Here is a 27,202-nt window from a genome sequence, read left to right as displayed (position 1 = left end):
CGGGCATTCTCTGTGAGCTGCAGGAGGTGCGGGAAGACGTGCCCGCGGACTTCCGCCAATTTTAAAAGACGCTTTAGGTAAGAGTTTTAAGCACACGTTACGTGTGAAGCACGGCACGAACCTATTTCTCGCACGCTCCTGCAAAGTCGGCATGTATGCCCTCCTCCGTTCCAGGCAGGGAGAGTGGCCGCCGCCGCCCCGCTCAGGCTGGGGGGAGTGGTGTCCACGGGGCCTCTGACCCCCCAACCGCGGTAGGAAGCCCTGAGGGGGGGTCTCCCCACCCACCCTTCTCACGCACCCCTAGGAAACAGATGATAACTCAGCTCACATTGTCTGTTCTCAAGGTCCACGCAAAATCGATCGGAAACCCAAGATGTCCATCACGTCCTGGAGCTTGGCACGCGTTAGCTCCAGGTCCCTTTATTCAGCTCAACTTCTACCTTGTTCTCACCTCCCGAGGGGTGCTCTGCTGGCTCACCCTCGAGCCCACCCGCTGCCCATCCCACCGAGAGCGTCTGTGTGTTCCAGACGGTCATGACAGTCTGCAGCCGCACTGGTGGCAGCGACACAGCCCGAAACAGGAGAAAAAAAAAGAAAAGATCGAGAATTTTTTAAAACCTTAAACTGGAATATTAGCTCTTTATTCAATGGTTCTTTCCGCATCTCCAAAGCTGAATTTCTCGCCGGTTGCTAATTCTCTCCACGCACCTCACCGGCTACTGTGGCCTTCAGCCCCCTTTTAGTCATTATTTCATTGCCACCTACATCCAAACGTATATTGGTGTCTTACGAATGTCGGGGTATAATTCAGTTTTTTAAACTGAAGTACAGTCAGTTACAATGTGTCGATGTCTGGTGCACAGCACCGTGTCCCAGTCATGCATGTACCTATGTGTATTCATTTTCACATCCTTTTTCATTATAGGTTATCACAAGGTATTGACCGTAGCTGTACAGACTTGCTGTCTGTTTCATACACAGTTGTGTGCATCTGCAAACCTCACAGCCCAGTTCATTTTGCTCTCTCCTGCTGAAGCCGTTTTCAGGAGCCTCGCCCCCACTGACAGAGGTGTAACGAAGCTTCTGGATGGACGCGTGGCTAGCTAGCTACTCCACGGCGAGGAGCACACCAGTCTGTAAAAACAGAAGCACCAAGAATCGGTTGCATTTTTGATCGAATTTGAGTTGTCCTGACTCCTGGGAGGTCGGTATTAGTTGTCACCTACGTCTCAATGCCTCACCTGGGGACACAGGTAGGAGGCGGCGAGGCGGACCTGGGCGCTCGCCAGCACCTTCACAGTCCCTCCTCCAAACCGGATTCCCCGCTCCCGGTGCGTAACGGCGTAAGTCCAACACACGCAAACCAAAGTCAACGTACAGCTGCCACCACCAAGAGAATGAAGCACTTCGGTGTAAATCTAACTAACGTGCCCAGGACTTGTGCGCTGAAGCCTACAAAATGCTGATGAAAAGCTGGGAGAAAACCTGAGTAAATGGAGACACATCTGGGGTTCATGGATCAGAGGGTTCACATTGTAAAGACGACACTGCTGTCCCGGCTCAGGGGCCAGGGTCCTCCTCCTCCCCGGGCGGGGATCTCACTGGTCCTGTGATGTCAACCCCCCTCAACCCCTTACCCCAGTTCTGCTTGGTCCAGAGTTACTTCCTCGTTTCTTGTGTTTCCCCTCAAAATAGGAGTATGTTAAAACAGACAGCTTAGAACATAGCTTGGTGCAGCCACTATGGAAAACAGTATGGAGGTTCCTCAAAAGACTAAAAATAGACCTACCTTATGATCCAGCAATCCCACTCCTGGGCATGTATCCAGAAGGAACCCTACTTCAAAATGACACCTGCACCCCTATGTTCATAGCAGCACTATTTACAACAGTCAAGACATGGAAACAGCCTACATGTCCATTGACAGGTGACTGGATAAAGAAGGTGTGGTCTATTTATACAATGGAATACTACTCAGCCACAAAAAAAGAATAAAATAATGCCATTTGCAGCAACATAGACCTAGAGATTGTCATTCTAAATGAAGTAAGCCAGAAAAAAGAAAGAAAAATACCATATGAGATTGCTTATATGTGGAATCTAAGAAAAAGACAAATGAACTATTAACAAAACAAAAACAGACTCACAGACATGGCAAACAAACTTACAGTTACCAGGGTGGGAAAGGGGTGGGAAGGGATAAATTGGGAGTCCCAGATTTGCAGAAATTAACTACTATGTATAAACTAGATAAACAAGTTTATACTGTAGAGCACAGGGAACCATATTCAATACCTTGTAGTAACTTATAATGAAAAAGAATATGAAAAGGAATCTGTGTATGTACATGTATGACTGCGACATGGTGCCGTGCACCAGAAACTTGATACAACAGTGTAAACTGGCTATATTTAAATTTTAAAAAATAGGAAAAAGCTCTGTATTCTTAGTGTCTCGGGTTTTAACAAAGACAGTGGAGCCTGAGTTTGCCCCGTGTGTTTCTCAGGGGCTGACACTGGCCCCGCCAGCTGTCGGCTCCACCAGCCCGGCTGTGCCCCAGGCTCTGGACTCTGGTGCGGGGTTGGGGCAGCCGGGTCGGGGAGGGGGGATGACCGTCACAATTGTTGTGAAAAGTGGGGGGCGGAAGGGGGGAGCTGCAGGTGCATCTGCGCCAACATGAATTCCTGTGGGAGTCTCTCTGCCCTTTCCTGTGACAGGACTGTTCCAGGCGCAAACCAGCCCTGACTCACCACCAGGACATGGGGCGGTGCTGGGAACCGGGATGAGGAGCAGGCGACCTCTGCAGACCTCGGCGCCCTTAAGTGCCCTCTGCAGGCGGCCCCCAGCCAGGCGCAGGAGCCCCCGTCAGTGCACGAGGTCCCTCCGCAGGCAGGTCCCCGGCCGCAGGGCCTGGCGCCGCAGACCCCGGGTCTGCAGGAGCTCGGAGCGCAAAGGCCAGGAGAAGCCCGCAGCGGCGCCGGGCGCTGGGCCGCCCGCCCGGGGGCACGGACGGACGCGCGGGTGCAGACGTTCCGAGGGGACAGGCGGGCAGAAACGGGGAAAAGCCCCAGAAAAAGTGGAGCAGGCCAGGAAGAGGCTGGGCCCTGCCAGGCGCGGCGCAGCAGCCGCCGGGTCACCACGCGGCCCCCCAGAGAGGCGGTGCCCGCGCCGCACCTGCTCTGGGCGGCTGGGGGACAATACAGGACTTTTATCCTTTGGGCAGAAGACGCTGCCAGTTTCTCAAGCAGGGGCAGGAGCCGGGGACTGAGCCGGGCTTCAGGAGCTGCAATCATCCTTGGCTTATTCTGGGCTCAGGGAGCGCGCGGACCGGCATCCAGGGGCCTTGCAGGTGGGGACCCCCGCACCCCACACTCCTCGTCCACCTGGGCTCCGCTCGGCGCTCGGATGTCGCCATCTAGTGGGGAGACCTGCAAACTGCACCCCTCACCCCCAACCTCCCACCTCCCCCAGACCCCACCCCCACCCCAAGCGCGTACAGCTCAATTTGTTAAAGAAAACTTTTTTCTAATAACGCACATTTAAGAATACTTTTTTTCTTTTAAACAAAACATAATGAAGAATGCCTTTTGTCCTGGCCTTTCAGCCTCCTGAATACAAGCAAATAAGGGTGGGGAGAGCCACACAAGAAGTTAACCGGCCAGAAGTCCAGGAGTTACCCCGGTGCCAGCCCCGCTCCCCCGACACGCGGAGCAATCCTCCTGTGACACGGATGAAGCTCAAGGCGCGTGATGGAGGATCGATCAAAATAAAGCTGTTCTGCAGGTGAGGGTGCAGGTTCCTCCCGGTCACTGTCCGGGTTAGGGGAGCCCATCCTCGGAAACTCACACGCATCGCCTGCGAGATGGGAACCGCATCCCTTGTGTCACAGCACTGAGTGACAGGACAGCGGGTGCAACGCTGTGTGCACAGCCTCGGCCGACTCCCTTCACCCGGGAGCGCGCAGCCAGCTCCCCAGCCCGGCGCCGGCGCCCAGCCGCTCGCAGCTGGTGTTCCGTGTGGTGACTAAGGTATTTCAAACACTTAACAAAACCAAACACGGAATAGCCACAAAGCACGTAGAAAAACTCGTCCTTTTCCCATTAGCCCAGGTGCCTGGAAGGCACATCAGTCCTGCCTTCCAGGGAGGCAGGCACCTCTCGGGAGCCCAGGCGGGGACACTGGTGTCGAACCGCAGCACGGGCCACCCCCCAGCTGGTGCCTCGGGCCAGGCGGAGGGCCACCCCGCGTCGTCGCGCTCATCCCAGGAGGACAGCCGTGTTCAGGGAGGTGGAACACGTGGGAGGAAAATCTTAGGTGGAGAACGGCTCCGTTTTCAGAGAGCGCTGCGGACTCCCAGCAGTAGGTGTGAAAGGGCTTTGTTCATAAAACACAGCTGTGGGAGCCAGCAGACCGCTGTGGGTTGCAATTAGACTGAAATCTGAGTGCCCAGACTCCCCTCCGAAGACGTCCTTTGAGGAGAAACAAATTAGGGGCCGAATGTGGTAATGCTGGAACTGGAGAACTTCTCCAAGAACACTTTTTGCACCTCGGTTCCTTTGTTCGAGCGGTCAGATTCCAGATGGGGTATTTACCTATATGCTGGCCGTCAGGACCAGCCCTTTCAAAGAACGGTTGTTATCAGTTCCAGAAACCCCAGCCAGCTGGTTTAACGTGAGATTCACAGTTTCGATGCCATTTCAAGCTGTTTGGGGGAGAAACAGCATTCAGCTCACTCATAGGTCCCGTGTTTCCACTTATATTTCAGGCTAAAGTGGGGGTTTTTTTCCCCCTAAAACCTCACAAGCAAAATCACAAATTCCCTAAATGCATTTTGTGCAAAACAACGCTGAGAACCACAGTACAGTCTGATTATTTACAGAAAGTGTAAGTGCATCGTGCGTCCCTTTGATAAGCGGCCAGTAACTGGACCTGAGAAACGTTCTCTCGTGCAGGCTGATCTTGTAAAAATTAGTAATTGGCAATTTACTTACACTTAGTTCACTGACTCAGTTAACAAACAATCCAAAGCTGAGATGCCCGCCGCTGACAAGGGTTGGCACAGGTGGGATTCGTATACCAGCCGAGCGGGTACAGAGCCAACTGACCTAAACGCCAAGGACAACTCCGAAGGCTGGAGCTCCACCCTGAGGGTGTGAGGGGCAGGGAGGGTGTCTGCACACACACAGAGATTTTATGCCCAGCAGCCCGGTTCGTGGGGAAACACTGCAAGCAGTCTGAAGGGCCAGTGAGTTGCTTATGGTGAAGCGAAAATGCAAAGGCATTTTAAGAGACGATTCTAAAGACAGAAAGTGCTTTTATTTCAACATGAGCCTCCCTATGTGTAACCAAGACGTTATAAAAAGTACGTTTTACTTCTTCAAGGAAAGGCTGCTCTGTCCTGTTCCAGTTCGATGTCCTGTGTCTCTCGAGGTCCCTCCGTTCCTGGGCGCACCTGCATGGAGAAGCCCTGCGGTGTTGGAGACCCGGGCGGGGCAGGAGTGTCTGGATGCTCTGGTCTCAGGACAGAGAGGAGGCAGGTGTGATGTGGGCTGGGAACATGCTGGCCGGACCTCAGGCCCATCAGAGCAATGCTGGGGGCCAGGCCAGGCCCGGGCCGGGTGCTCACAAGGGCCAGAGCTGGGCTGCAAATGCACGGGTGCCAGGAAGGGGATGAAGCGGGCCACCCTGAGGCCAGCAGCCAGACCAGCTCAGCCAGTGCCCCCAGAGGACAGAAAGCGTCCAGCAGAGAGCCCCCAGCTCCCGGCACAGTCTGTGAGCAGCGGGCCCTTCCCAGAGCCACACCCCCCAACCCCTGCAGGGGTGGGGGTAGGGAGAGGGGAGAGGAGGCTCGTTCAGGTTCCCCTCCTGGGCTCACCTGGCTCAGGCCAGGTGTGGTGGAGCCGGGCAGGCAGGTGATGGGCTGGGGTGGAGGTGCGACCCCGGCGGTGGGGGAATGGGTAGGGGGTGTGTTGATGCGTAATTAGTATGGTCACGTGAGGCGGTGGCACTGAGTAGCAGGGAGCCAGCGTCCCTGGGGCCTGTCCCTACAAACAGCCTCCTGTGGAGAGGCTTTCAAAGCCACCAGGGTTGCACGAAGGTCCACGATGCTCACAACTTAACTCCATCCTGGCATCTGTGAGGTCTTCCTGCAGGGACATCTTCCGAGAAGAAGAAAAGTGAAACCGCTTCCACGTGTAATAGCGAGGGACTGGAAGAACGCAGACATTCACCGCGAATGCGGTTCCTCGTTCCGAAGGCTGCGCTCTCACAGCCGGGTTATCAAGTTCAAGTCCTTCCATCTGATTCCTCCCCTTCCCTGTGGGTGTGACGTGGACGTACGTCCGTTTCTTTCCACTTGCTTTCAGGTTTAGTTTTTTCCCCTCTCGATGGTTGATTCGATGTTATTTTTTGGGTGTGGGCACTCGTATGTTTCTCAAGGTCAAAACCCTTCAAGACTCAACCAGAAAATTAACTCCTCCCTCCGCCCCTGCACCGCCCTTGGTTGCACCCACTTTAGAAGCAATTTCCTTGTTTTCTGGGTTAGCCTTCCAGTGCTTTTCCGTTTTGGTTTTGCCCAAATTGTCGGATACATGTATATTTTTATTATTTTCCCTTCTTTCTCTGCAATGGGGAGCACACGCTGTGCTCTTTGACAGTCTGCCTATTTCAGTAAACAGCGCCGCTCAGCACCGACCCCAAAACGTTCATTCAGATATTTCTTATTATTTTAAATTTCTCTTTTTGTGTAGGGACCAAATTTTTTCCTAGTCATTCTTCTATACTTGGACATTCTGGTAATTTCCAGTATTTTGCAATTACAGACAATGCTCATAAGCAACCCTGTGCCTGGGTGTTCTTGTGTTGTTAGAGGTGTGTCTTTAGGGAAAGTCTTGGCATGGAGATGCTGGCTCGAGGGGTGAATACAGGCGTATTTCGGAACCTCGTGTCCCCAGGGGTCACGCCATGTAGATTTCCTACCAGCGACAGAGTGGCGCCCGTTTCCCCAGAGACGCGTCAACACGTGCCTTGTCAAGGTTTTCAAGTCTTTGTATCTCCTTTAGCCATTTTATAGGACTTTTAGAAAGTAATAATAATAATAATTCCAAATTTTTCTGAATGTTTTGTCCAAATATATTTACCCAAATGTACGTCCAAAATGACAAAAGTTGATGCATTTTTGATGGACTGTCTTCTGACCAAATTAATGAAGCCGTTGAACTTCATCCACGGAGCATCCGAACTGTTGTTAACTAGTTAACATCAAAAGCTTGACGTGTGTCCGTCTTTACACCTGCCCGCGGGCCTGGCGGACGGACTCAGGGAGACAGGCAGGGGGGAGCTCCTGCAAGTCCGCAGCCTCTGTGTCTCCACCCGTGAGGGAACCATGTTCTGTGTGTAGTTCACCAGTCCCTCATCGGGACGAGGCCAACACCGCCATAAATCTGTGTTCTGGACTCTCCTGCACGTGGATAATTGCCAGATCATTAAGGGCTATCTTAACATGATAAAAGCTGTTTCTGAATAAAAAAACTTCACATTCTTTTAAAATATTCTTTATATATCAGGGGTACCAGTTCCCTTATCTGTAACAGACTTGGCGAACACTGACTTAAGATTATTCTTGGTGTTTTCTGCCATGCACACATTTTCCTTTGTAAGTCGTCAAATGAATCGATCCCGTGTTGCTGCCTCTGGATTAAGGTATTGTGGAAAGTCCTTCTGTCCACCGAGGTTTTGAAGGTTTTCACACGTATTTGATTGTATGCTTCCATACATACAATCATGTCACTATCTCTGATCCTTTGGGGTTTTCTTGGGTTGTTAGAGTGGAAGATGGGTATAATTTCCTCTCTTCCTAACAGCTGACCCAGGCTCACTTGCAAGCCGTCCACCGCTGCCCGGAGACGGGACTTGCAGCCCTTGTCACCTCTGGGTGGCTGTCCCTAGGGACGTGTTTCCGTCCTTGCCCGCGCCTGCCGGCACCAGGCTTTTGCACTCCCTGGCTTTGGAGCGATGTTGGCTGGAGTCCCAGCCACTCACCCTTCTTCTTCTTTCCGGCTTTTTCTTCTTTTCTTCTCCTTTTTGCTGTTTCTCCATGAGAACTTCAGTGTCAGCTGCCTAGGTCTAGGGGGAGCCGGCTTGTTGGTATGTCTCTTGGGAATGTGTTAAGTTTATGAATCAGCGAGAGAATTGCCCCCTTCACCACGTTAGGCTTCACACGAAGTACCGGGTCGTCTGCGGTTTTCAGGCGTCCGCTTCAGTGTCTTGCAGGAGCGTTTCTCAATCTTCTCCATCTAGGTTTCGAGGATTTCTTCTTAACTTTATTCTCAAGGATTTTTATCTATCTGCTTAGCTACAAGTTACCTTTTTCAGTAGTCTTTGTTAGAAAGTGGCGTCAGACATTTATCAAAGAGGTTTTCATCATTTAAGGAGAGAATCAGATGATTCTTTTCCTTAGAAAATTAATAAAATGAGTGATATTGGTAAGTCTCCTAATAGCGAAGCATCCTTTCACGATCGTCTGAAACCATTTGGTCTTGGAGAATTCTTACTTCTTCCTAAAGTGATGCTGGAATCCATTTGCTAGTATTTTATCTAGGGCTTCTGCGTTGTTATTTAAAATTAATAGTGGCTTGTAAATTTCTTTTTCTTTAATTTTATTTGTATCAGGTTTAAATATCATGACTATACGTGCTTCACAAAAAGAACTTAGAAGTTTTGATCTGGATTCTAAAATTTTGATTAAAATCCCCCGGGGAACTCTCTGGACCTGATGGTTTGGTGTGAGAAATTCCCTGATAATTTTTCCTGTGGAAATGGGTCTGTTAAAGAATTCGTTACTCCCAGAATGGATCTCGGTAAACTGTAGCTTCCAGTAAGTTACCCCTTCCATCCAGTGTGCAGTTTATTCTCACAGACACACACAGCTCAGGGCCCTGCGACTTCAGACCGCCTTCTAGGCAGTGTCTCCCTGCTGCTCCCTCCTCGCTGTGCGAGTGCCGCCGGCCGCAGGCGAGACCTTGGTCACGTGTCCCAGACGTCTATGCCCTTTTCTCCGCCTGGTCACCCTTTTTGGCTCCAACTGCATCTAGCTGGGTGCTAAGCCCGCCTTTTGAGCTCTTCCCTTCCTTTGTGGACTCGTGACATTACAGAATGTCCACTTCCCTTAACTCTCCTGTTCTTAGTCTTGCTTTTTGTTTTCTTGGGCGTATGAACACGGTGATATCTAAGTCAGTATATCAGGACCCCGTTGTTTCCGTTCTCTTTCAGGCTCTGTCTTTTGTTCCCAGATCACAATATTTCCACTCCACACTCAACTCTCTGGCTGTTTTCAATCGAATGAATGACATCGTGTATGAAAAATTACATAATACTAATATTCTTTTTCCCAGACCCTCTCTGCCTGTACTTCGAGCCGGTGGCCAGTGCCCTTGACCATCTGCAGACACTTCCACTCCAATGAGGGGTTGATTCAGGGAGGGGTTCTGTCTCGGGCAGGACTGGACCCCCTCAAGTGTGCCCTCACCCCTGCAGCCCAGATGTTGGGGTGCCCAGCTGTGGTTCAGGCTCCTGGGCCATCCCCAGCTCTTCTGGAATTGACAGACACCTATGGGAAAGTCATCCCTAATTCTGGCTGGCCTTCCTCACCTCCTTTCTGCCTTGGTGTGTTATTAACCACCCCCTCCCAACACCTTTGGTAAAGTGTTTCTTATATTTTGTCCACAAGAACTCATCTGAGTTACTAAGTTCCATCACTGCAAGTGGAACTTAACTTGTATTTTTTAAGGGCAAATGCATGATTTTATTAACTTAGATTTTTAATCAAACGTGCCTAAGGTGTGGAGTAACGTGGCATTTAAAAAATATTATGTATGTAAATGTATGACTGAATTGTTCTGATGTCCACTTGAAAGGAACATTGTAAATCAACTACACTTCAATAAAAAATTTTTAAAAAACAATAAAAAATAAATAAGTAAAAATCGACAACTGAGTTCCTTTGTAAGGCCCAGCCTGTAGGTGACACGTCCGCCTACGTGCTGTCTGCCCCGCCATGCACTCCTTTGGGGAGGCTACGTGGACCCATGTTAGAGCTGCAGGGGGCGCTCACAGAAGCTGAGAATTTCCAGCTGGCTCCAGGACTTTCGTCCAGAGCAGTTGAGAAGCGGGCGCTTCCATGTGCAGAGACCACAAAGGGGTCATCCCCTGGTATGAGGAACGGTCTGGGGGCTGGAGAGGCCAGGGTAGTGTCCAGAGGAGACAACTGGCTGGATCCCTGGACATAAGATTTCCAGGAGACCATTCCAGAAGCTCCAGTGAAGAGCGTCTCCCACAGAGGTCAGGTTAGGGAAGGTTTGGTCTGTGTACCTAGGAAACCTGAAGCTGACAGAGAACTCCGACCACGGCCAACTGTGGCCATGGACTCGGAGACGGGGCGGAAGAGGCTCCTCGCCCTTCAGGCACCCTTCAGGTATTAGAAGCTTGCGGTGAAGCCAGCAACGGGACACTTTCTAACTTCCTCCCTTTTCCTCCCGCCGCAAAGGGCAGCTGTGACCCTGGAGGAAGGGCGGGCACGGCTCCCCCCACACCCACCACGACGGTGGTGCTCGCGGGACTGCTGGGGTCGGCGAAGCAGGGACTGAAAGTCAGTTAAGAGCTGAAGAAGTTCCCCAGTGTCACTTTGGGGACCAAGCTCAGTAATTCCCATCCGTGAGGGAGCTATTTCCATGAACAGCACAGGCAACCCCCTTGGTAACAAAACGTGGTTATCACAGCCATGCTTTTCCTGGAAATTATCTACCTGGGGTGTAGAAAATATATATTGGACTTAAGGGGCCACACTGTATTATGTTCCCAAGTCTCTTCTCTAAGGTTTTATTAAATAACTTTTTTAAAAAAAATTTTTCACAGAAGTGTAGTTGATTTACCATGTTGGGTTCAGGAGGACAGCACAGTGGCTCAGCTCTACGTAGACATACATCTGTATTTTGTCTTCAGATTCTTTTCCACTCTATGTTATTGCAAGAAAATGAATATAGCTCCCTGTGCTGAACAGTGGGTCCCTGCTGTTTATCTGTTTTGTATATAGTAGGTACATCTGTTAATCCCAAACTCCTGATTTATCCCTCCCTCCTTTCCACCTTGGTGACCACAGTCTGTTTTCTCTGCCCGTGAGTCTGCTCTGGGTTAATAAACAGAATTTGTATCTATTTTTTTAAGATTCCAAATGATATTTGTCTTTCTCTGTCTAACTTAAGTGACTTTTAAGAGGGACAAATAAAGAGCAGATTACATGGTTTTAACCTTGGAAAATCCCTAAAAGGCCCTAAATTAAACAAATTGCATTTTTAACCCAAACCCCAAGGAACAAAGCATCTGAAGCAATCGTGCACACTGTGGCCCTCCCTCCCGCAGGTCGGTTGAACTACCAATTGCTGAGAAAGCTCTTTTCTTTCTGCAGGTTGTGAAATGTCCTTGCCTTTCTACCTGCAGGAAGAGAAGCGCCTAGAAGCTCCAGCCTCCGGCTGTCCCCGCCCACCCTCGCGGCGGGCAGTTGTCCTCATCACCCCCGGGCGCTGCGGGAGGGCTGGGGGCCAGCTCTGCTCACATCCTGGGGGACCTCAGTACCCACGCAGGGACACAGCCAGCGCCCCTCCCTTCAGACACGAGCACGTCCCGCACCTCGGGGCAGGAATGGCAGTTTGGGACGTCCGGGGCCAGGCAGGGGGTCCAGCACGTCCAGTGTAAAATCATGCGTGCGAAGTGCTTAGCGCTGTGGCTGCCGCAAAGCACGGTCTGCATAAATGTGACCTACGTTTTATTAGAAAAGACACATAAACGCCGACGTACTTGGAGAGTGCAGCGGTCACGGGCCGTGTTCAGTGCTCCAGGGGACACACGAGGGAGCAGCTGGGCTGGGGCAGACTCCACAAGGGTGGTGGTAAGTGGGAGCGAGAATCTGCCGGTGAGAAATGAGCAGAACCTTCCCGTGAGAGGGGCTGGCGCAGTTACAGGCAGGAGAGGAGTGTACGGCCCCCCTGGGCCCTGGGGGTCCTCACAGCAGACAGGTGCCCTGGCAGCCGGGCAGGTGGAAAACCCTCCATAACAGTCTAGACAGGCAGGAGTGGCCCTCAAGGCTGCTGTGAGATTCTAGGAGAAGGGCCGAAGCTGGGGCTTTTAAAAAAAAAAAAATGTGGGCAGTTGTGACATTTATAAAACAGTGACCTTCACCATGACTTTCTGGGGTAAGATCCCGGGAGTTTCTCACCAGCTGAGTTAATGTTCTGCCCTGGACCTCAGGCCCTGTGTTCACCCATCCTGCAGTCGCCTGCCTGCAGGGGCCACTGTCTGGCTGAACACACAGTTCCTGACACCAGCCTCCTTCCAAACCAGCCCCACCCTGGTGGCCCCCAGCTGTCCTGTCCGAGCCCATTCCACTGGCTGAAAACACCAGGGTGCCGGCCAAAAGGCTGATGAAACAAGTCACCTTTGAATGACCCAGGATTCATCCTACCGGCATTCAGACCCCCGCGTCTAATCTCATTTATGCCTTCCTTCCTCCTCGTGAAGGGTCCATGGCCCGTAATTATTCAGCCACCTTACCGGTCTCACCTACCGGACGGAGTTCCTTTCCCAAAAGTGTCCCAAAACTGTTGCAAGGATATGCTGGGATTTCACACCCCACCACATCAAAAGAGAGCAGGCGTTTGAACTTGGCTTCGAAGGTGGAATATTGCTTCAGGAGACACTGTCGAGACTGTAGCGTCCATTCGTACTGACAGTCAGCTGAGCACGAGCAAGTGTGTGGAGGCGCAGGAGTAAATCCACAGGGGCTGTTCACAAAGGCAGACCAGCAGAATGTGTACGGGAGGAGCGGGTGCCTGGCCGTCTGGGCCTGGGGAGCGCTGGGCGTGATGGAAGGAAAACTCGGCCAGGGCCAGAGCACAGGGGTCCTGAGTGTCTTGTTAGTGAGGAGCTTAGTCGCTAAAGAGGAGGTGAAAAGCAAGGAAAGCAAACAGAACGGGTTTCAATGAATTAGCTATGAAGATGGTTACACACGCCCCTGATGTTTCAACAAATGCTGGATAGTCAGGACAGGGGGGTTTGTGCTTGGTAACAAATAAGCCCGCTACCTCCTTGACTTAACAGAGCCCAAACTGGCCAGTCACACACATGGAAGTGTCCTGTGGGTCTGCGCAGCCACCTTCCAGGCAGTGGCTCCCAGGCAGTCGGCCACCTCAGCACGGGGCTTCCACGGGCGTCATTGCTGCCGCGGGCATCACAGCAAGCAAGAGCCCTGACAGCGGCAGCCCCAGGCGACACCTGTAATTCTGCTCCCAGACTGGCTAGCGGCCATCGCAGGCACCTATCAAGGAGCCGAGGTCGCTCTTCCCGTGCCCGGCAAGGCTGGAAGACAGAACACAAGGGAGCATTAGGCCTCTCTGCCGCAAACATCGAGGAGTTAAATCTTTATTTGGCTCGGTCACAGCTGACTCGAGCATCCTTGTCAAACATTTCTCTAACATTTCTTTCCTTATCGTTTTAATTTGCGGTTTGGGTTTCAGAACAAATCCTGCTTTTCACATATTTTGCAACTTAACTATTTGGCTTAGAGAGTGGCCTTCATTTAACAGTCACTTGGAAGGGAAAGAAGTATTTCTGAGTGGTAATTATGTTGATTTAGTAGCCACACAACTAGATTTTTAAAAATTAAAACATTCTAAAAAAAACATCTTGGCACTCAGGGCTGTGGCAGATTCCAGCCTCCAGATTCTCCATGAGGCTTTGCCCTGAGAACCTCAACACACAGCATCCAGCTCCTGTGTGCCTGCAGCCTCCGCCTTGAATTCAGCCCCCACACTCCTGCACCACACACTCACCTGCCCGGAAAGGTGGGCGGCAGACGCCGGGCCACTTCCTTCCTCCTTCAGCTCATGCGCCTGGTGGCCCTCCCACTGGAGCCGGGGCCGTGCACTTGGCGGCTAGTCTGGCCCAGAGTGCCCGGCTGCCTCTCCAGGCCCCTGGCTTGGGTTTGCTCCAGCTTTGCTCCCAAATTTTGGAAGGATCTACCAGCCCCTAGTCTGGCCATCTGGCCCCCAAACTGAGTGCCTTTGGAAGCTGGCCTTACTTGCATCCATCAACAGACCCCTGGTCAACGTTGCGGGTTCAGAGAGATGGTCCACACTCTCGGGAGGGTGGAGGGGAAGAAGTGAATTCCACACCCCGCATCGGCGACCGGGGCCAGGAGGGCTTCCAGGGCGGGCTTCATGCCGTTACCCTAAAGGGTTCCAGCAACACCATCCGTGTCACCCAGCAGCTCCCCCTTGGGGCTCCCACGGGACGGCGGAAGACCACGCCCAGGGCTCTCAGGCTTCCCGGTGGGGGTGGCTTGTCCCTGGTGCTCAGGTGTCTTCAGAAGTCCTTGTTCAAAGTCAGCTCCTCCCTCCACAGCGGCCTGCTGCCCAGGCAGGGTGAGGGAAGGCCCAACTGGACGCACCGCCACCATCCCAGAGTCCCTCTGCGCGGTGGCACATGCCACGGGCGTCTCTGCAGAGCCGGGGAGTGGGGGCGGGGCGTGTCCGGGACTGTGAAGCCCCCTCGCCATTGCCTGTCCCCCAGGGAGTCTGGCTTCACCCCCTCTTAAGGGAGAACCACCCAAGCGTCCTCCGGCTGGATCCTTCTTAAGTCCCCGAAGGGTCTCGTAGACCGGAAGACAGACACGTGGAGCCGTGGCTCTCAATCCCCCAGAGTGGCCGGGGGCAGCTGCTAGAGGGCGGGACCGGGAGCACACAGGTGAGTCTGCGGGGCCCGGAACGTGGACTTCTCATCCTCACAGATGCCCCGAGAGCCAGGAGCGCCGCCTCTCCCAGCTCACCCAGAGGGAAGAAGTGGCCGAACCGGGGCTGGACCAGGTCCCTCCACACACGTGCCCGGAACCAGGACCCGCGTCAGCCTCGCTCCCTTGACACAGAAAATGCAGACAAGAATCCTTGCGGCAGCCGGGGTCTCTGGGGAAACGGAGCTGGGGCCATGCCTGCAGAGAGGGAGATTTATTTGAAGGGGCTGGTTCACTGATTGATGGCAGGAGCTGCCCGTTCAGATGAGCATCGGAGGCAAGTTTCCCCCTTGCAGCCTCAGGGTACACAGCCTTCTCCAGGAACCTTCGGGCTCTGCTCTGAAGCCCTTCAAACTGAATGGATGAAGCATCCCCCGCCCCCCGCATTATGAAGGGTCATTTGTTTATGTCAACGTCAGTTGATTGGCGATGTCAATCACGTGGAGAAAGCCCTTTCCAGCAACACCTAGACGGGAGCCGGAGCCAGTAACTGAGCCCGCGGCCTGGCCAGGCTGACGCGGAGACGTCACCGTCACCGCTCCCAGACTCGGAGGACAGAGCAACACGGCGGAAAGTGTTCCTCTGCTCTAGATGACCCTCCCCGACAAGCACCGGCACTCACCGAGTGTCAGGGCCTGGAGAGGCCCGGGCAAGGCTGGTTCAGGGGGGTCCAGCCCTGCCCCGGGCCCCCCTCCCTGCCGTCCCCACTCAGGGACAAGCCCAGGACAGCCCCACCACCCACACTTGCTGGCTTTCAACTCTGGATTTTTTTTTTTCCTTCCAATTTGTTTGTTTTTGTTTCCTAATCTTGGAGGATATATTTACTCTGTTTGCAAAACGCTGACGCCCTCGTGACCCTGCCTTGTCCCGGAGATCCCACGCCTCTGCTCATGCTGGTTTTCAGGGCTCTCCTTCTGCCTTCCCACCACCCACCGTCCCAGCCTTCAGGTCTGCTGGGTTTCCTCTTTGCCCCGTTTTTCTTTGACTGTGAAAGAAGAGAGTCGCAGACCCGTGGTCTGTCCGTGTTCACCCGCCTCCGTTCATACTTGTTTTCTGCCCATTTAGCTCCTTTTCAAGCCCCCACGAGCATCTTCCCTTCTCCACAGCCTCCTGGTCGACGTTCACCTTCATGATGGCTTCCTGGGCCCGTTTTCTGTTTCGCTATTTCCTTCTTCTGTGGACCTGTTTGCACAGCTGATTCTTATTTTAATTTGTTGTTCGAACACTTCTTCCTTTTTGTCATGTGTTTTAGAGTCTTCTTTTCAGGGACTCAATTTTTAAAGCCTTCTTGCTTCAACGATGCTTTCGTTCCTCTCTTAGCATTTCTTTCTTCCCTTTATTCTCACAGGCCAGCCGTCCGCCTGTTTCCCGTGCAGCTGGGTCTGGACTCGGACCCTCGGCAGGGTGCGAGCGGCGGCAGGAGCTGCGTTTGTGTTTTCTATGTTCTTTCACCTTAAATTTGCTCTGTCTTTTATACTTTGTGTTCTTCTAAAGTCACAGATTTACATCCCCTGGGAATAGGCAAAGCATGGCTTTGAAACCCGCCGGCGAAGAGACCACGACAGAGGTGGCCTGGCTGAGGCAGCGTTTCTCAGGGGGGTTCCGGGAGGATGCCAAACTCGGCTGTTCCTGCACCAGCACCTCCACAGCATTTGCCCAGATAACGTGCCTGCCCGGAAACCCTGAGCCCCTTGGATCCGAGGTCCCTGCTTGAAAGTCCTGCCTGCCCCACCGTCTCCTGCAAGTTACCTGCCCCACTCGGCCCCTCTCGTGTTGGCCCTTCCAGAGCCCTCAGCGTGGGCATCTTTTTTCCAGAACGTTCCAGATCTTGGCCACGCAGAGGGGATCCTGAACCAGCAAGATTGCATTCTTGCTGACACGGGTGTCCTCTGGTCTGAGTCCCCGAGGAAGGAGCTGAGACCTGAACTCCCATCCATCCACGTTCATGGCCCGGGGTGGGGGGCAGGGCGTGGCAGGCCCCACAGGGGAGGCGGGGAGCCTGCGGGAGGTTCCTGGGGGCGGCCTCACCGCGAGCTGCGTCCTCTCATCCAGTCCTGGGCGGGCAACTGGGCGAGTGAGGCTGTGGCCACGATGACCCCAGGACTCGTGCAGACGTGATTGACCCGAGGCCCTCCCCAGCCCTGAAGAGCTTGCTGAGCCTGTGAGCGTCAGACACAGAGGCCCCTGGACCGACATCGAGGCCACTTCCTGGAACCTTCAAGACGCCTGGTCAGGACCTAGACTGGGCCCCTCACGAGGAGCTGAGGGTACAAAAGACGTACCAAGAATATCCTATTTGGTGAAAGAGAGAGAGAGCAGGTGGGGCCAAGCTCCAGGAATAGGTCCCCTCCCTCCTCTTCCAACCTGTATAAACAGCCACGAGGCGAGGAATCCCCTTGATTCCCCGTGACCTCTCATCACCCCCAGCCCCATCCAAGCATCACCATGCCCGCGCGCAGGGAAGCCCGTCTCCTGACCCGGGTTGTGGTGCAGGAAAGGGCAGCGTGTGCCGCAGATGCCCAGCGGGGAGGGGCACCCCGACTTCCCGACGGGGTTCAGGGAAGGGGTTAGGAGGGCCCGAGGGGGCGTGATCATCTCGGGCGCAGTTCTCAGGTTGGCACCGAGGTCCAGTCTCAAGCATCACCAGCCAGCCTTCTGGCCTCAGGTGGTCCGGGCTGCACGTGCCTGTTGCCAGCAGTTTTCCTCTGGTCGGGGGTCTGTTTCCTGCAAAAACACCTTGGGGCTGTGGGCCAGACCTTTATCTGTATCTTCAGGGAACTGGGAGTTTGGTGACTCGGCTGTGTGGCCAGTTTATAGTCTGGATTGTTACCAGTTTCCTTCCCAACAAATAGTCCTTGTTTCTGCATCTTCTCGCTTCCTAGTCATTCACTGCTGAGCAGCCTTTTGAGACTCAGGGGGGGCCTGGAAAACTGAAGCAGAAGCCTCTCACATCAAAGGGCAGGGTCCCAGGGCCCTGTATGTAGTTTCCACGCCCTTTTCTTTGATACCCCTCAGTCTTTTGGGGAACGGGTTCAGGGAAAGAAAGGGTGTGAGGTTTGGGCAGAGGGCTTAATCATAGACTCGGCAGAGGGACTGGGTTTTAGGGGCACTCGCTTTCAAAAGCAGACCTCTCGCCAAGGGCTCTTAACAACCTTATGTTGCTGTGTGAGTTTGCTGGGCTGCTGTAAGAAACGCCACAGAGGGCTGTGTGCCTTAGTGCCTGGGAGGCTGCAGTCCGAGAGGTGCTGGCATGGCAGGGCCGGTGTCTCCCACGGCCTCTCTCCTTGGCTGCAGATGCCGACTCCTCCCCGCGTCCTCACAGGGTCTCCTTCTATCCTGAGCTCCTGTGCTTACAAGGACACCAGTCCCGTGGGATTCAGGGTCCACTTCCCCTTAGTTACCTCTTTAAGGATCCTGCCTCCAAATACAGTCACATGCTGAGGTCCAGGAGGTTACGACTTGGACGTATGAACTTGGAGGAGGGGTGGACAAGACTCTGCCCAGAACAACTGCCAAAGGCAAGGTCACGGAGGACACGCTCTGCGGACTCTGTCTGATGGCAATTCTGTGAGCACAGGGCTAAATTCGCAGCAGTCTCCAAGCCCGGCGTCAGGTTCCGTGGGCGGGTGCGGGACGCGTCACCCCCAGCAGACGATCCCGAGACGTTCCTGTTCATGGTGTTTGGGAAGTCACCCCTTCCAGCCTTTTCTAAGGAGACCAGGAGATATGCTGGCATTTCAGAAATTCGAGGTGGGTTGGGCACAGGCCTAGCATGCATGAGGTCCTGGGTCAATCCCCCCTGCCTCTATTAAAATAAAGAAATAAACTTAATTACTTCTCCCTCAAAAACAACCCCCCCCAAAAAATTTAAAAACCAAAGTTAAAAAAAAAATTTAAGTTCATTATTAATGCATACTTTCAGAAGTTTTGTATTTCTGGACCAGTGGGCATTGTCTTCCATTCCCGTCCCTCCCTCTTCTCCCCCACCCCGTGGCTCTCCTCAACCCCTGTGATTTCACTGGTCCTCGGTGCTTATCCACACCCCAGGGTGAGTCATCCCTGGAACCCCCAGGTCAGCCACTTTTCTCATGGGACTCTGAAAGCATCGAGGTATATTTGTGGCCAAGCAAAGTGGCTGCTGCTAAGATCGAACGGCCTGTAAGTGTTGCTGGGGAGAGGTGCAGAGGCCTCGGAGAGACAGATGGTGCAAGAGGGCAAAACCGCAGGCCGGAGGGGGGAGCCCGGGAGAGCTCCCGCTGGGACGTGTTGCAGACAGCTTTCTGTGCTCTGCCCTGTGCTTTTGCTGCAGCTCTGATGCCATTGGCTTTGATTACAAGGGCTGCTCTCTCCCCACAAAAAATTGTCCCCTGGGGCGCAATGAGGCTGAGGCTTCTGAGTCAGAATTGTGCACACAGAAGATAAGATGTCCGTCTTTCTTTCTTATTTCTAACCCCCCGGCGTCAGTTATTGTGTTTCTCCAAATCCCCAACCCTGTGAGGTCACATTCCTTGAGCGCTGAAATGAAAATCGCTCAGGGCCCCGTGCCCCCACCACCCCTCCTTCCCCCATCTGCTGACGGACCTGGGGACACCCTAAGGACACGCTATCCCTGGCGTCCTCTGCTCTGCCCCCGGCACCTCACACCCTTTGGTTCCACGACAGCCATCAGCACGAAGCCATTTCTTGAGACACAGGTTTCCCCAAGGGAGTGGCCGCTTGGAGGAGACCTGAGTGAGCTGCCACGGGGATGCTGGTGTCTGACCACGTGAGGGCCGTCCCGCCCACAGCAATTCCGGAGGGGTGCTCTGGTTACAGGGCCACCAGGGTCTGTCTTGGGTTTGTCAGACTGAAGGCATCTGAGCAGTCTTTCCCAGCTGGGCTGGGGACGTGCATGTGGGCACTTTGATGGTGAAGGGTTGAAGTTACCGCTCCTTTGCCCTCTCCCCTGGAAAAGCTAATACCCTGGGATAGAAGAGACAGAGGGATGCGTGGTGGACTGTGGGAAACGGCTCAGCCTCCTTGCCTGTGTCTCATTTACATGTTCCCCGTCACAACAGCCCGCCTCCCAGGTCCCCAGGGAGGAGCGTCACCAGCCCCCAAGTGCCCCCTTTCATGAGTCACAGAGCCCAAAGGTACCCCCTCAGCATGTGACCTGCTTGGTAGGGCCTGGCCCGCCAGAGCAGCACAGCTGGGAGACACCTGCTTGGCAGCCAAGAGAGACGGATTCCAAAGAGCTGTGGACCTGATGCAGGAAAAACAGACGTGGGGTGTGAGGGGGGCCATGTCCCTGGTCTCGGTGGAGCCCCTGGGACATGCCCCGCCAAGTGTGGGTCCTTGGCTTCGTGCAGGAAAGAACTCAGGAGTGAGCCACCATTGAGTAAAGGTAGATTTATTCAGAGAGATACATCGAAAGGCAAGAGAAAGGCCATGAGGTGTGGGGGTTGGGGGCTCAGGTTAGAGTAAAAGTAGGTGCACACTCCATAGACAGAGTGCCGGCCGTCTCCAAACAGAGACAGAGGCCGTGAGGGGCAGTGTTGCCCATTTTTATGGGCTTGGTGGCTTCATATGCAAAGAAGTAGAAGGACCAGTGTAACTAGCTTGGGGCAGGGGCTGGGATTCCCAGGAAGTTGGCCTTTTCCCACACTTTGACCTTCTGTGGATAGCCTCGGGTCCTCCATGGTGCCTGTGGGCGTGTTATTCACCATGCTGATATATTACAGTGGGCGTATAATGAAGCTCAAGGTCTCCTAGAGGGCAAATCTCCCACCACCTTGAGCCCCAATGCCTCCTGGGGGTTGAATCTTCCATCAGTTTGACGTTAATTGCAGTAGCGGTCCTTGAATAGCTGTGCCCTGCCCCCTTCCCGTCTCAGACCCACCACCCCTGCAATTCGGGGGAATTCCTGCACTTCCCTATCAGCAAGGCTAGAACACCCGGTCTTCCTGGGCTGTCGCAGTTTAATGAAACGATGCAGCCATAACAGGCAACGAATCTCCCTCTAAAATCCTGCACTAAAATTCTGTTAATTGGGCACCTGTGAGGACACGGGAGAGCTCTGCGGTTGCACTTCTGTACCTGCTCAGTCACTTTTAGGAAATGACCCTTATACAGATTGTCACAGCTTCCTATTTATCATCTCCAGATGTTTTTCTTTGTTTGGTTTCTAATGGTTATTCTGAAATTGTTATTACGGTTGACCTCTTTCTGTTGATTTTCAGAAGATCCTCGTTAAAAAAAAAAAAAAAGTCTAGGAAAGTTGCATGTGTCCCAAACCGAGATGATCTGTTATTTCCAAGTGTGTTATTTGTAAACGTGGGTTTTTTTTTTTCCCCCTTTTTGAAGCTTCTCCCAAGGGACTGCCTGGTTCCAGATCTTTCCAGCATTTGGAAAAGAGCTGTTGCACACTTAACATTTTTCTTTAATCGTGAGGTTGAAATAAACATCGGGAGAGGCCAGAGCCAACGGCTGAGGGGGAGGAAAGTTCCAGGGCCAGTGGAGCAGGCACGTCCATCCTTCAGAAATAAAAATGATGGATGACCCAGGTTATCATCGCCCTTTGAAGGAAGAACAAGGGAGATGCAGTTTCCATGCTGGCAATTTCTTTGTTTACAAAAAAGGAAGGGAGGAGAGGCCTGGTTTCCCACAAGGCCTCAGGACATTGGGCAAAGTCCTTGAAAAGCTGCTGGGGAACCACGGTCCCTGCTCCAGTTGACAATGGTGAGGAGGTGGTTCCTGCAGCCACGTGAAGACACAGCACAGGCTGCCTCTGGCCGTTGCCTGGCAGGTGCACACGGTGCTCTGGCCCCAGAGAGACCCTGGGGCCCCCGGCTGATGGTTACCAGCCATTGGGTACCACGCCCTGGGGAGTCCCCATGCTCTGCAGGTGGGCTCTGGGCTGTCCCACCTCTCCAGCTTCCTTCCACTCGGAAGCCCCTCCCTCCCACTGCAAGGACACTGGGCTTTTCTCAGGTCAGCAGGCACCCCACTGCTGGATGCCCCCTAAATTCATAGGGAGAAATCCGAGCCCCCAGTGGGACTGTACTTGGATACAGGGCCTCTAAGGAGGTGATTAAGGTTACGTGAGATCGCACGGGTGGGGCTGGCACCCTTATAAGAAGGGCGACAGCAGAGATGCATACAGAGAGGGCAGCCCTCCGCAAGCCTCGGGAGGAAGCCTGGGGAGAAACCAGCCCTGCCGACACCCTGATCGCAGACTCGCAGCTCTGAGACCCGTGGGAAGGCTGCTTGTTTCAACCTTTCGGGGACTTGGTGGTGCCTGATACAAAACTTGCAAATCCATGGTGGCCCGTCCTTAGCGTGGAAAAGGCCACTGTCTCAGGACATCTGGAACCTGCGACCCTGGATGCTCTGAAAGGGCAGGTGGGCCCTCCCCCTCCCCCCTCCCTGCTCCCCTCCTTTTTCCCCTCCATCCTGATGCTCAGAAATGCCAGGAACTCTGCTGGTTGTTTGACATTCAACCCGCATCCGGCCTCTGTGCCCAGAAAGCTCAGCTGTGGGTCCCAACAAACGACCTCCGCCAAAGAGGAAGTCTCCCGGCGCAGCGAGCGCCCTACAGCGTCACAGCCACGCGGCCCCCGCGCTCAGGGCGCTCCCTCACAGTTCTCTTCTTAAACCCCGGTCCCTCTTCTTCCCAGCGCTGGGGAGGAGCCCGGCAGGAGGGGTCCGCGCCCCCCAGGACCGCGCGGGGTGGTATCCTTACCGGGCGGTCATGCAAAGCACTGCCACGTGTCCGGCCCGAGGACGCCCCCCCGGAGGACCCTGCCCCCTCCCCGCCTCGGGTGGGTTCCCGCGGGGTTCGGGCTAGCCCCTGGGGCCCCCTCTATCCCGGATACACACCTCTCCCTCCCCAGCGCATCCCACCTCCCCAGCCCTGGGGACCCTGCGGGAGCCCCTGGCCCGGGCCAACAGACCCTGCAGGGCCGGGCGGCTTCCTCCGCGCCTGACTCGCATCCCACGCACAGACCCCCGCCCCCAGGCCCCAAGGGCGGTCTGCGGACCCCCGCCCTCCCCGCGGTTTTCCCCCACCGACCCCCGTGTCCAACACGCAGACTCCCTCTCCAGGCCCCACTTCCTGCGCCGGGACCCCGCCCCTCTCCGCTGTGTCCCCCTTGCCCTTGCCTCTAGGCCCCGCCTCCTGTGCAGACCCCGCCCACCCCACGGTCACCCCTCCTGGCTGTCTGAGGACCCCCGCCCCTCCCCGCATTCACCCCCGCCCCCGGCCCCGCCTCCTGCGCAGAGATTCCCTCCCCCCACCTCCTCCGCCCCTTACGAGTCCCGGATGGCGCGCTCCCCCTGCTGGCCACCCGGTCCCTGCGCAGACCCGGCCGCGAGGCACCTACCAGCAGACATTTCCCTTCATATAAAAGATCTTAGCATCATGGCCAATTCTGAAAATTACGAAAAAAGGGAGAAAAAAGGAAATCCACTCTGGCACAACCACAGTTCCCATTTTGTGTTCCTCCCTCAAGCCTTCCTTCCACGATCTTTCGCTCCCACTTGGCGACGGCATCACAGGAACGGGCCCGCGGGCAGGGCAGCAGCGTGCCTACCCCAGGAGCTGATGTGAGTTTGCAGTTTCCAACCCGCTTCTGCAAAGGCACTGCCCACTTTCTCTAAGGCGAAGCTAATGTGGCTTCACCTTGCAGCCCCCTGGTCGTTGCGAGGTGCGGGCTCTGCGAACCTTCCTGACACCCCGCCAAACCCCAGCCCAGTAGCAGGGAACCCCTGGGGTCCCTGGTGAGCCTGCGGGCCGCTGAGGAGCAGGAGGCCCTTACACTTCGTGGTGCCTGTCGCTGGGGACCCACATAGTCACTACCCAGCAGGGGTTTGAGGGTGCAAGGCCTCAGATGCACACACACACACACGCACACATACACATTTGTGCACAGCACATTCACGGGTACCCTGCAGAGCAGACTGAGCCCACTGGTGGCCAAGGGGGTAGAAATACGGGCGGGGCAGCAGCCCTCTGAGCCTGGGGCACAGTCCTCTCCTGGGGCAGAGGCTGCTCCCGCAGAGCCAGGAGGATACGGTGTCTGCCCCGCACACGGCCTGCTCCTGGGAGCACAGAGGACCTCAAGATACAGCACGTAAGCAGTGTTCCCATCTGATAAAGGAGAAGACTGGCCTGGTCGCGTAGCTTGTCAAAGGCACAGGGTGACTACGCCCGCGAGCCGAGATTTGCAGGTGAACGCAGCTGGGCTGCAGCATCCACGCTCCAGCATGAAGGCAGCTGTCTCTATTTCCCGCTCCGCCGGGTCCGCGGCGTTCCGCCTGCTGCGGTGAAGCCACACTGACCACCAGGGGGCGGGGCTGCCCGCGAGCGCTCACCCACCGCCTCCCGCACAAGTCCTGGGAGACCCGGGCATCAGTTCCGCCACAGCCTTCCTGTCCCATTGGAGGTCACAGTGCAGGGGGAGGGGACCAATTCACAGGAGATGGCTCCCTGGGGGGCAGTGCACAGGGACGGCTTCTCAGGGCCACCGGGAGGACACAGGCCCTGGAACGGCCAGCTGGGATGAATTGCTAATTCAATCATTTAGTGGAATCTCACAACATACACAAATGCCATTTGTCCTTGTCAGCAGGTTTCAGCACTGGGGCTGACGTGTGGAGGTGCCACCTCCACTGAGGTCCCTTTGCCTCCTTCACTTTGAGACGTCCCAGGCTTGAGTGCTGGCTGGAGCTGGAATTCTTGCTGCCATCGCCAGCCATGCCTTATTTGTAATCCCCGCCAGGAAAAGCAGCGTCCACTGTACCCCCTCCTTCCTCCTTCCTTCCTGACCCTCCAGGTTTCCCCGTCACCGTTTCATTTCTGCTTGAAGAACGTCTTTTAGGCAGATTGTTAAGAGCAGGCCAGCTGAAGACGATTCTTGCAGGTTCCCTTCACCTGAGAATGGCCCCTTATGGCCCCTTCATTCCTGACGGCGGTTTCACTGGACAGAGACCTCACAGCTGGCATTTCTTTTACTTTCAGCCTCGAAAAATGTGTCATTTCCTTCTGGCCTCTGTGTTTTGATGTGAGAAACCCACCTTCACTCAGTGCACGGAAACCATCGCTTCTTTCTGGCTACTTCCCAGATTCTTCCTTCATCTCTACTTGTCAGAAGTTTGATTCCGGTGAATCTCGCATGGATTTTGTGGTTTCCCCTGTTTGGGGTTCACTCAGCTCCTTGAATCTACAGGTTTGTGTCTTTGGCTGAATTTGGAGAGTTTGGGGCCATTTCTTCAGATACTCCTCAACCCTCCCTTCTCCCCACCTCCTGGAACTCAGTGACTCACATGATTGTCCCCAGGTCCCCTCACTTTTTTTTAAGCCTCTGTTGTTCAGATCAGGGATTTTATCCATCGGTCCTCAAGGTCACGGATTTGTTCATCCGGCATCTCCACTCTGCTACGGAGTTCCCAGTGGGTTTTTAGTTTGTTTTCTGCATTTTAGTTCCGTACTTCGGTTTTTCCGTGACTTCGTGACTGTGCTGGGGTTCTGTTTTTGCTTTTCCATTCAGACTTGCTCACTAAAGCATGGATTCTGCGGTTGCTTTAAACGCCCCCCTCCCTGGCCACGCAATCCCAGCACCCGCTTCCTCAGCTCCCGTCTTTTCTCATTTGGGCTGTGAACTCCCTGACTCCTGGTTCAGCAGGTCCTTTTCTGTTGTATCCTGGGGATCTGGCTGTTGTGTTAGAAGACTCTGGGTCCCAGTTAAGTGTCAGGTGTCCACAGGGCTTGCCCTGGGCAGGTGTAGCCCCAGGATCCAGGCAGCCGTGGGCTGTGCTCCCACACGGGTCGGCTGCCCTGGTCTTTCCACAGTTTGGGGCTGTGTCTCCCACTGGCCCCTGTGGGGCTGCCTGAGAGGCAGACAGGGTCTCGGTAGGGGAGAGAGTGGCAGTCCCCAGCACCACCCTGGTGTCTTAGGTCCTTGGGGACAAGCTGCAGGGGCTCGGTCAGTTGGCAGAATCCCCACAAGGGACAGTCCACCCCACCTGAACTGCTGCCCCTGCCCAGGCTGGGACCGTGGCCTCTGATTCCTGGGGAACTTTAAAGACATTTGCTCTTGAATCATTTTTCTTGTTATCTGTTCAATAGCCCTGAGGCTCCAGTGTGTTCAGATACGTCATGAAATGTCCCTTCCTTGAAGCCCAGGTCCACCTGGACACTTCGGTTCAGCTCTGAGCCCAGCTCCATCGCCCCTGCTCTGAAATGTGACCCCCAGGTCCATGGGCCCCTCATCCCAGGACACGAGACCACACACAAACCTCTAGCAGACAAAAAAACATGATAAAGGGTCCAACCCAACGTTTACCCCGCCAGCGACCGGCCGTCCCTGAGAGATCCAGACCCGAGTGGGCGGGGCCGGGGGCATCACGGGTGGATGGCTCAGTGATGAACAGGGAGCATGACACTCTGGCACGAGGCAGGGGTCCTTCCACAAGGCCTCGTGGTCACTGGGTCTCCGATGGTCCTCTGTGCAGCCTGGAGCCACTGTGACAAATCCAGACTGTGTCCTTGAAAGTGTGCCCATAAAGACAGTAGGCCCAGAGCCCTGCTGTGACACTGGTCCAGGGTCCAGGACCCAGTGGAACCCTCCTGTGGACAAGACTCAGCCCCCCTTCCCCACCTGCCCTCCCTTCCATGCTTGGCATTGACATGGGGACCACTGCAGGGCACCCTCCCCAGTACAGTGTCCTCGGAGCCTGCGCCCAGAGGGCCATGCCAGCACAGTCATGCAGTGTGGGTGGAGACCTGAGGTTTGCGGGTGGGGTCAGCTGCCATCTGTCCACGGCTGCCATGGGCCAGGCAGTTTCTCTCCTGAGTGGGAGCAGAAGCAGCCCGCTCTAAGCCATATGAAGGGTCACCCCCAGCCCGAACCTGGTGAGGACGGCGCCCACTCCGTGGCAGAGCTTGCACCAGGAGAGGCAGGTGGGCCTGGGCCACCCAGTGACTGCCCACCCTCACAGACCAGGTCCAGGCACGCCCAGGGGTCACCTGGCCTCCTGCGGGGACAGAGCAGCTCCAGGCTCCAGAACACAGAGGGAGGGCAGGCAGCAGGGTCCCGTGTCCTCACCAAACAGGGGAGGCAGGTCAAGCTCAGGACGGCTCCAGACCCCAGCGGGCAGAAAGCCAGCACAGTGGGCCCCCGCCTCGCTGTGGGGTGAACCTTGCTAACCCAGGAGAGCTGGCTGAGACTGTCACCAGCATCCGTTGAAAGATTAGGTGAACCCACCAGGCTTTTCCTATTCTGGGTCACCAACAAACTCAGCAGACATCTGGGAAGTCCCATCAGACACTGGTCTAAGCAGGGACCTTTCTCCCACAGCCATTGGAACAGCGAGCTTTATACCAACATG

General features: G+C 54.7%; 1 protein-coding gene across 9 annotated transcripts; it reads right to left on the bottom strand.

Moving 5' to 3' along the window:
* Nucleotides 1–511: 511 nt before the first annotated feature.
* Nucleotides 512–26,151, bottom strand: LOC116662588. Of its 9 annotated transcripts, none has more exons than XM_032476353.1 (5): nt 14,876–19,739; nt 13,134–13,407; nt 12,604–12,984; nt 11,851–11,959; nt 1,114–1,134 (listed from the first exon to the last, which is right to left on the bottom strand). In XM_032476353.1, exons 1-4 carry the CDS (start codon nt 15,221–15,223, stop codon nt 11,880–11,882), a joined length of 1,083 nt encoding a protein of 360 aa, XP_032332244.1. In that variant the 5' UTR covers nt 15,224–19,739; the 3' UTR covers nt 1,114–1,134; nt 11,851–11,879. The 9 variants fall into 9 exon arrangements, 7 of the variants coding, with proteins under 7 accessions (XP_032332246.1, XP_032332244.1, XP_032332248.1 ...); XM_032476357.1 differs by lacking the exon at nt 1,114–1,134 and adding an exon at nt 23,197–23,337 and having other exon boundaries at nt 11,806–11,959; nt 14,129–15,034; XM_032476354.1 differs by lacking the exon at nt 1,114–1,134 and having other exon boundaries at nt 11,806–11,959; nt 14,876–18,641; nt 19,418–19,739.
* Between the last annotated feature and the right edge of the window lie 1,051 nt (nt 26,152–27,202).

Source organism: Camelus ferus, unplaced genomic scaffold, assembly GCF_009834535.1.
Source record: "Camelus ferus isolate YT-003-E unplaced genomic scaffold, BCGSAC_Cfer_1.0 contig385, whole genome shotgun sequence".
NCBI lineage: Eukaryota > Metazoa > Chordata > Mammalia > Artiodactyla > Camelidae > Camelus > Camelus ferus.
This window is presented reverse-complemented; position numbering and strand designations above follow the sequence as displayed.

Bases quoted from the DNA above. Each gene is read 5' to 3' on its own strand.
- LOC116662588 (XM_032476353.1), bottom strand. From the start codon at position 15,223: ATGCGGGGGGCGGGGGATGCTTCATCCATTCAGTTTGAAGGGCTTCAG. The intron at 13,408-14,875 runs GTGAGCTGGGAG...TCTGTCTTCCAG, and splicing joins CGGCCACTTCTTCCCTCTGG to CCTTGCCGGGCACGGGAAGA. The intron at 11,960-12,603 runs GTAAGGTGGCTG...TCTCACCGGCAG, and splicing joins CCGTCCGGTAGGTGAGACCG to ATTCTCGCTCCCACTTACCA.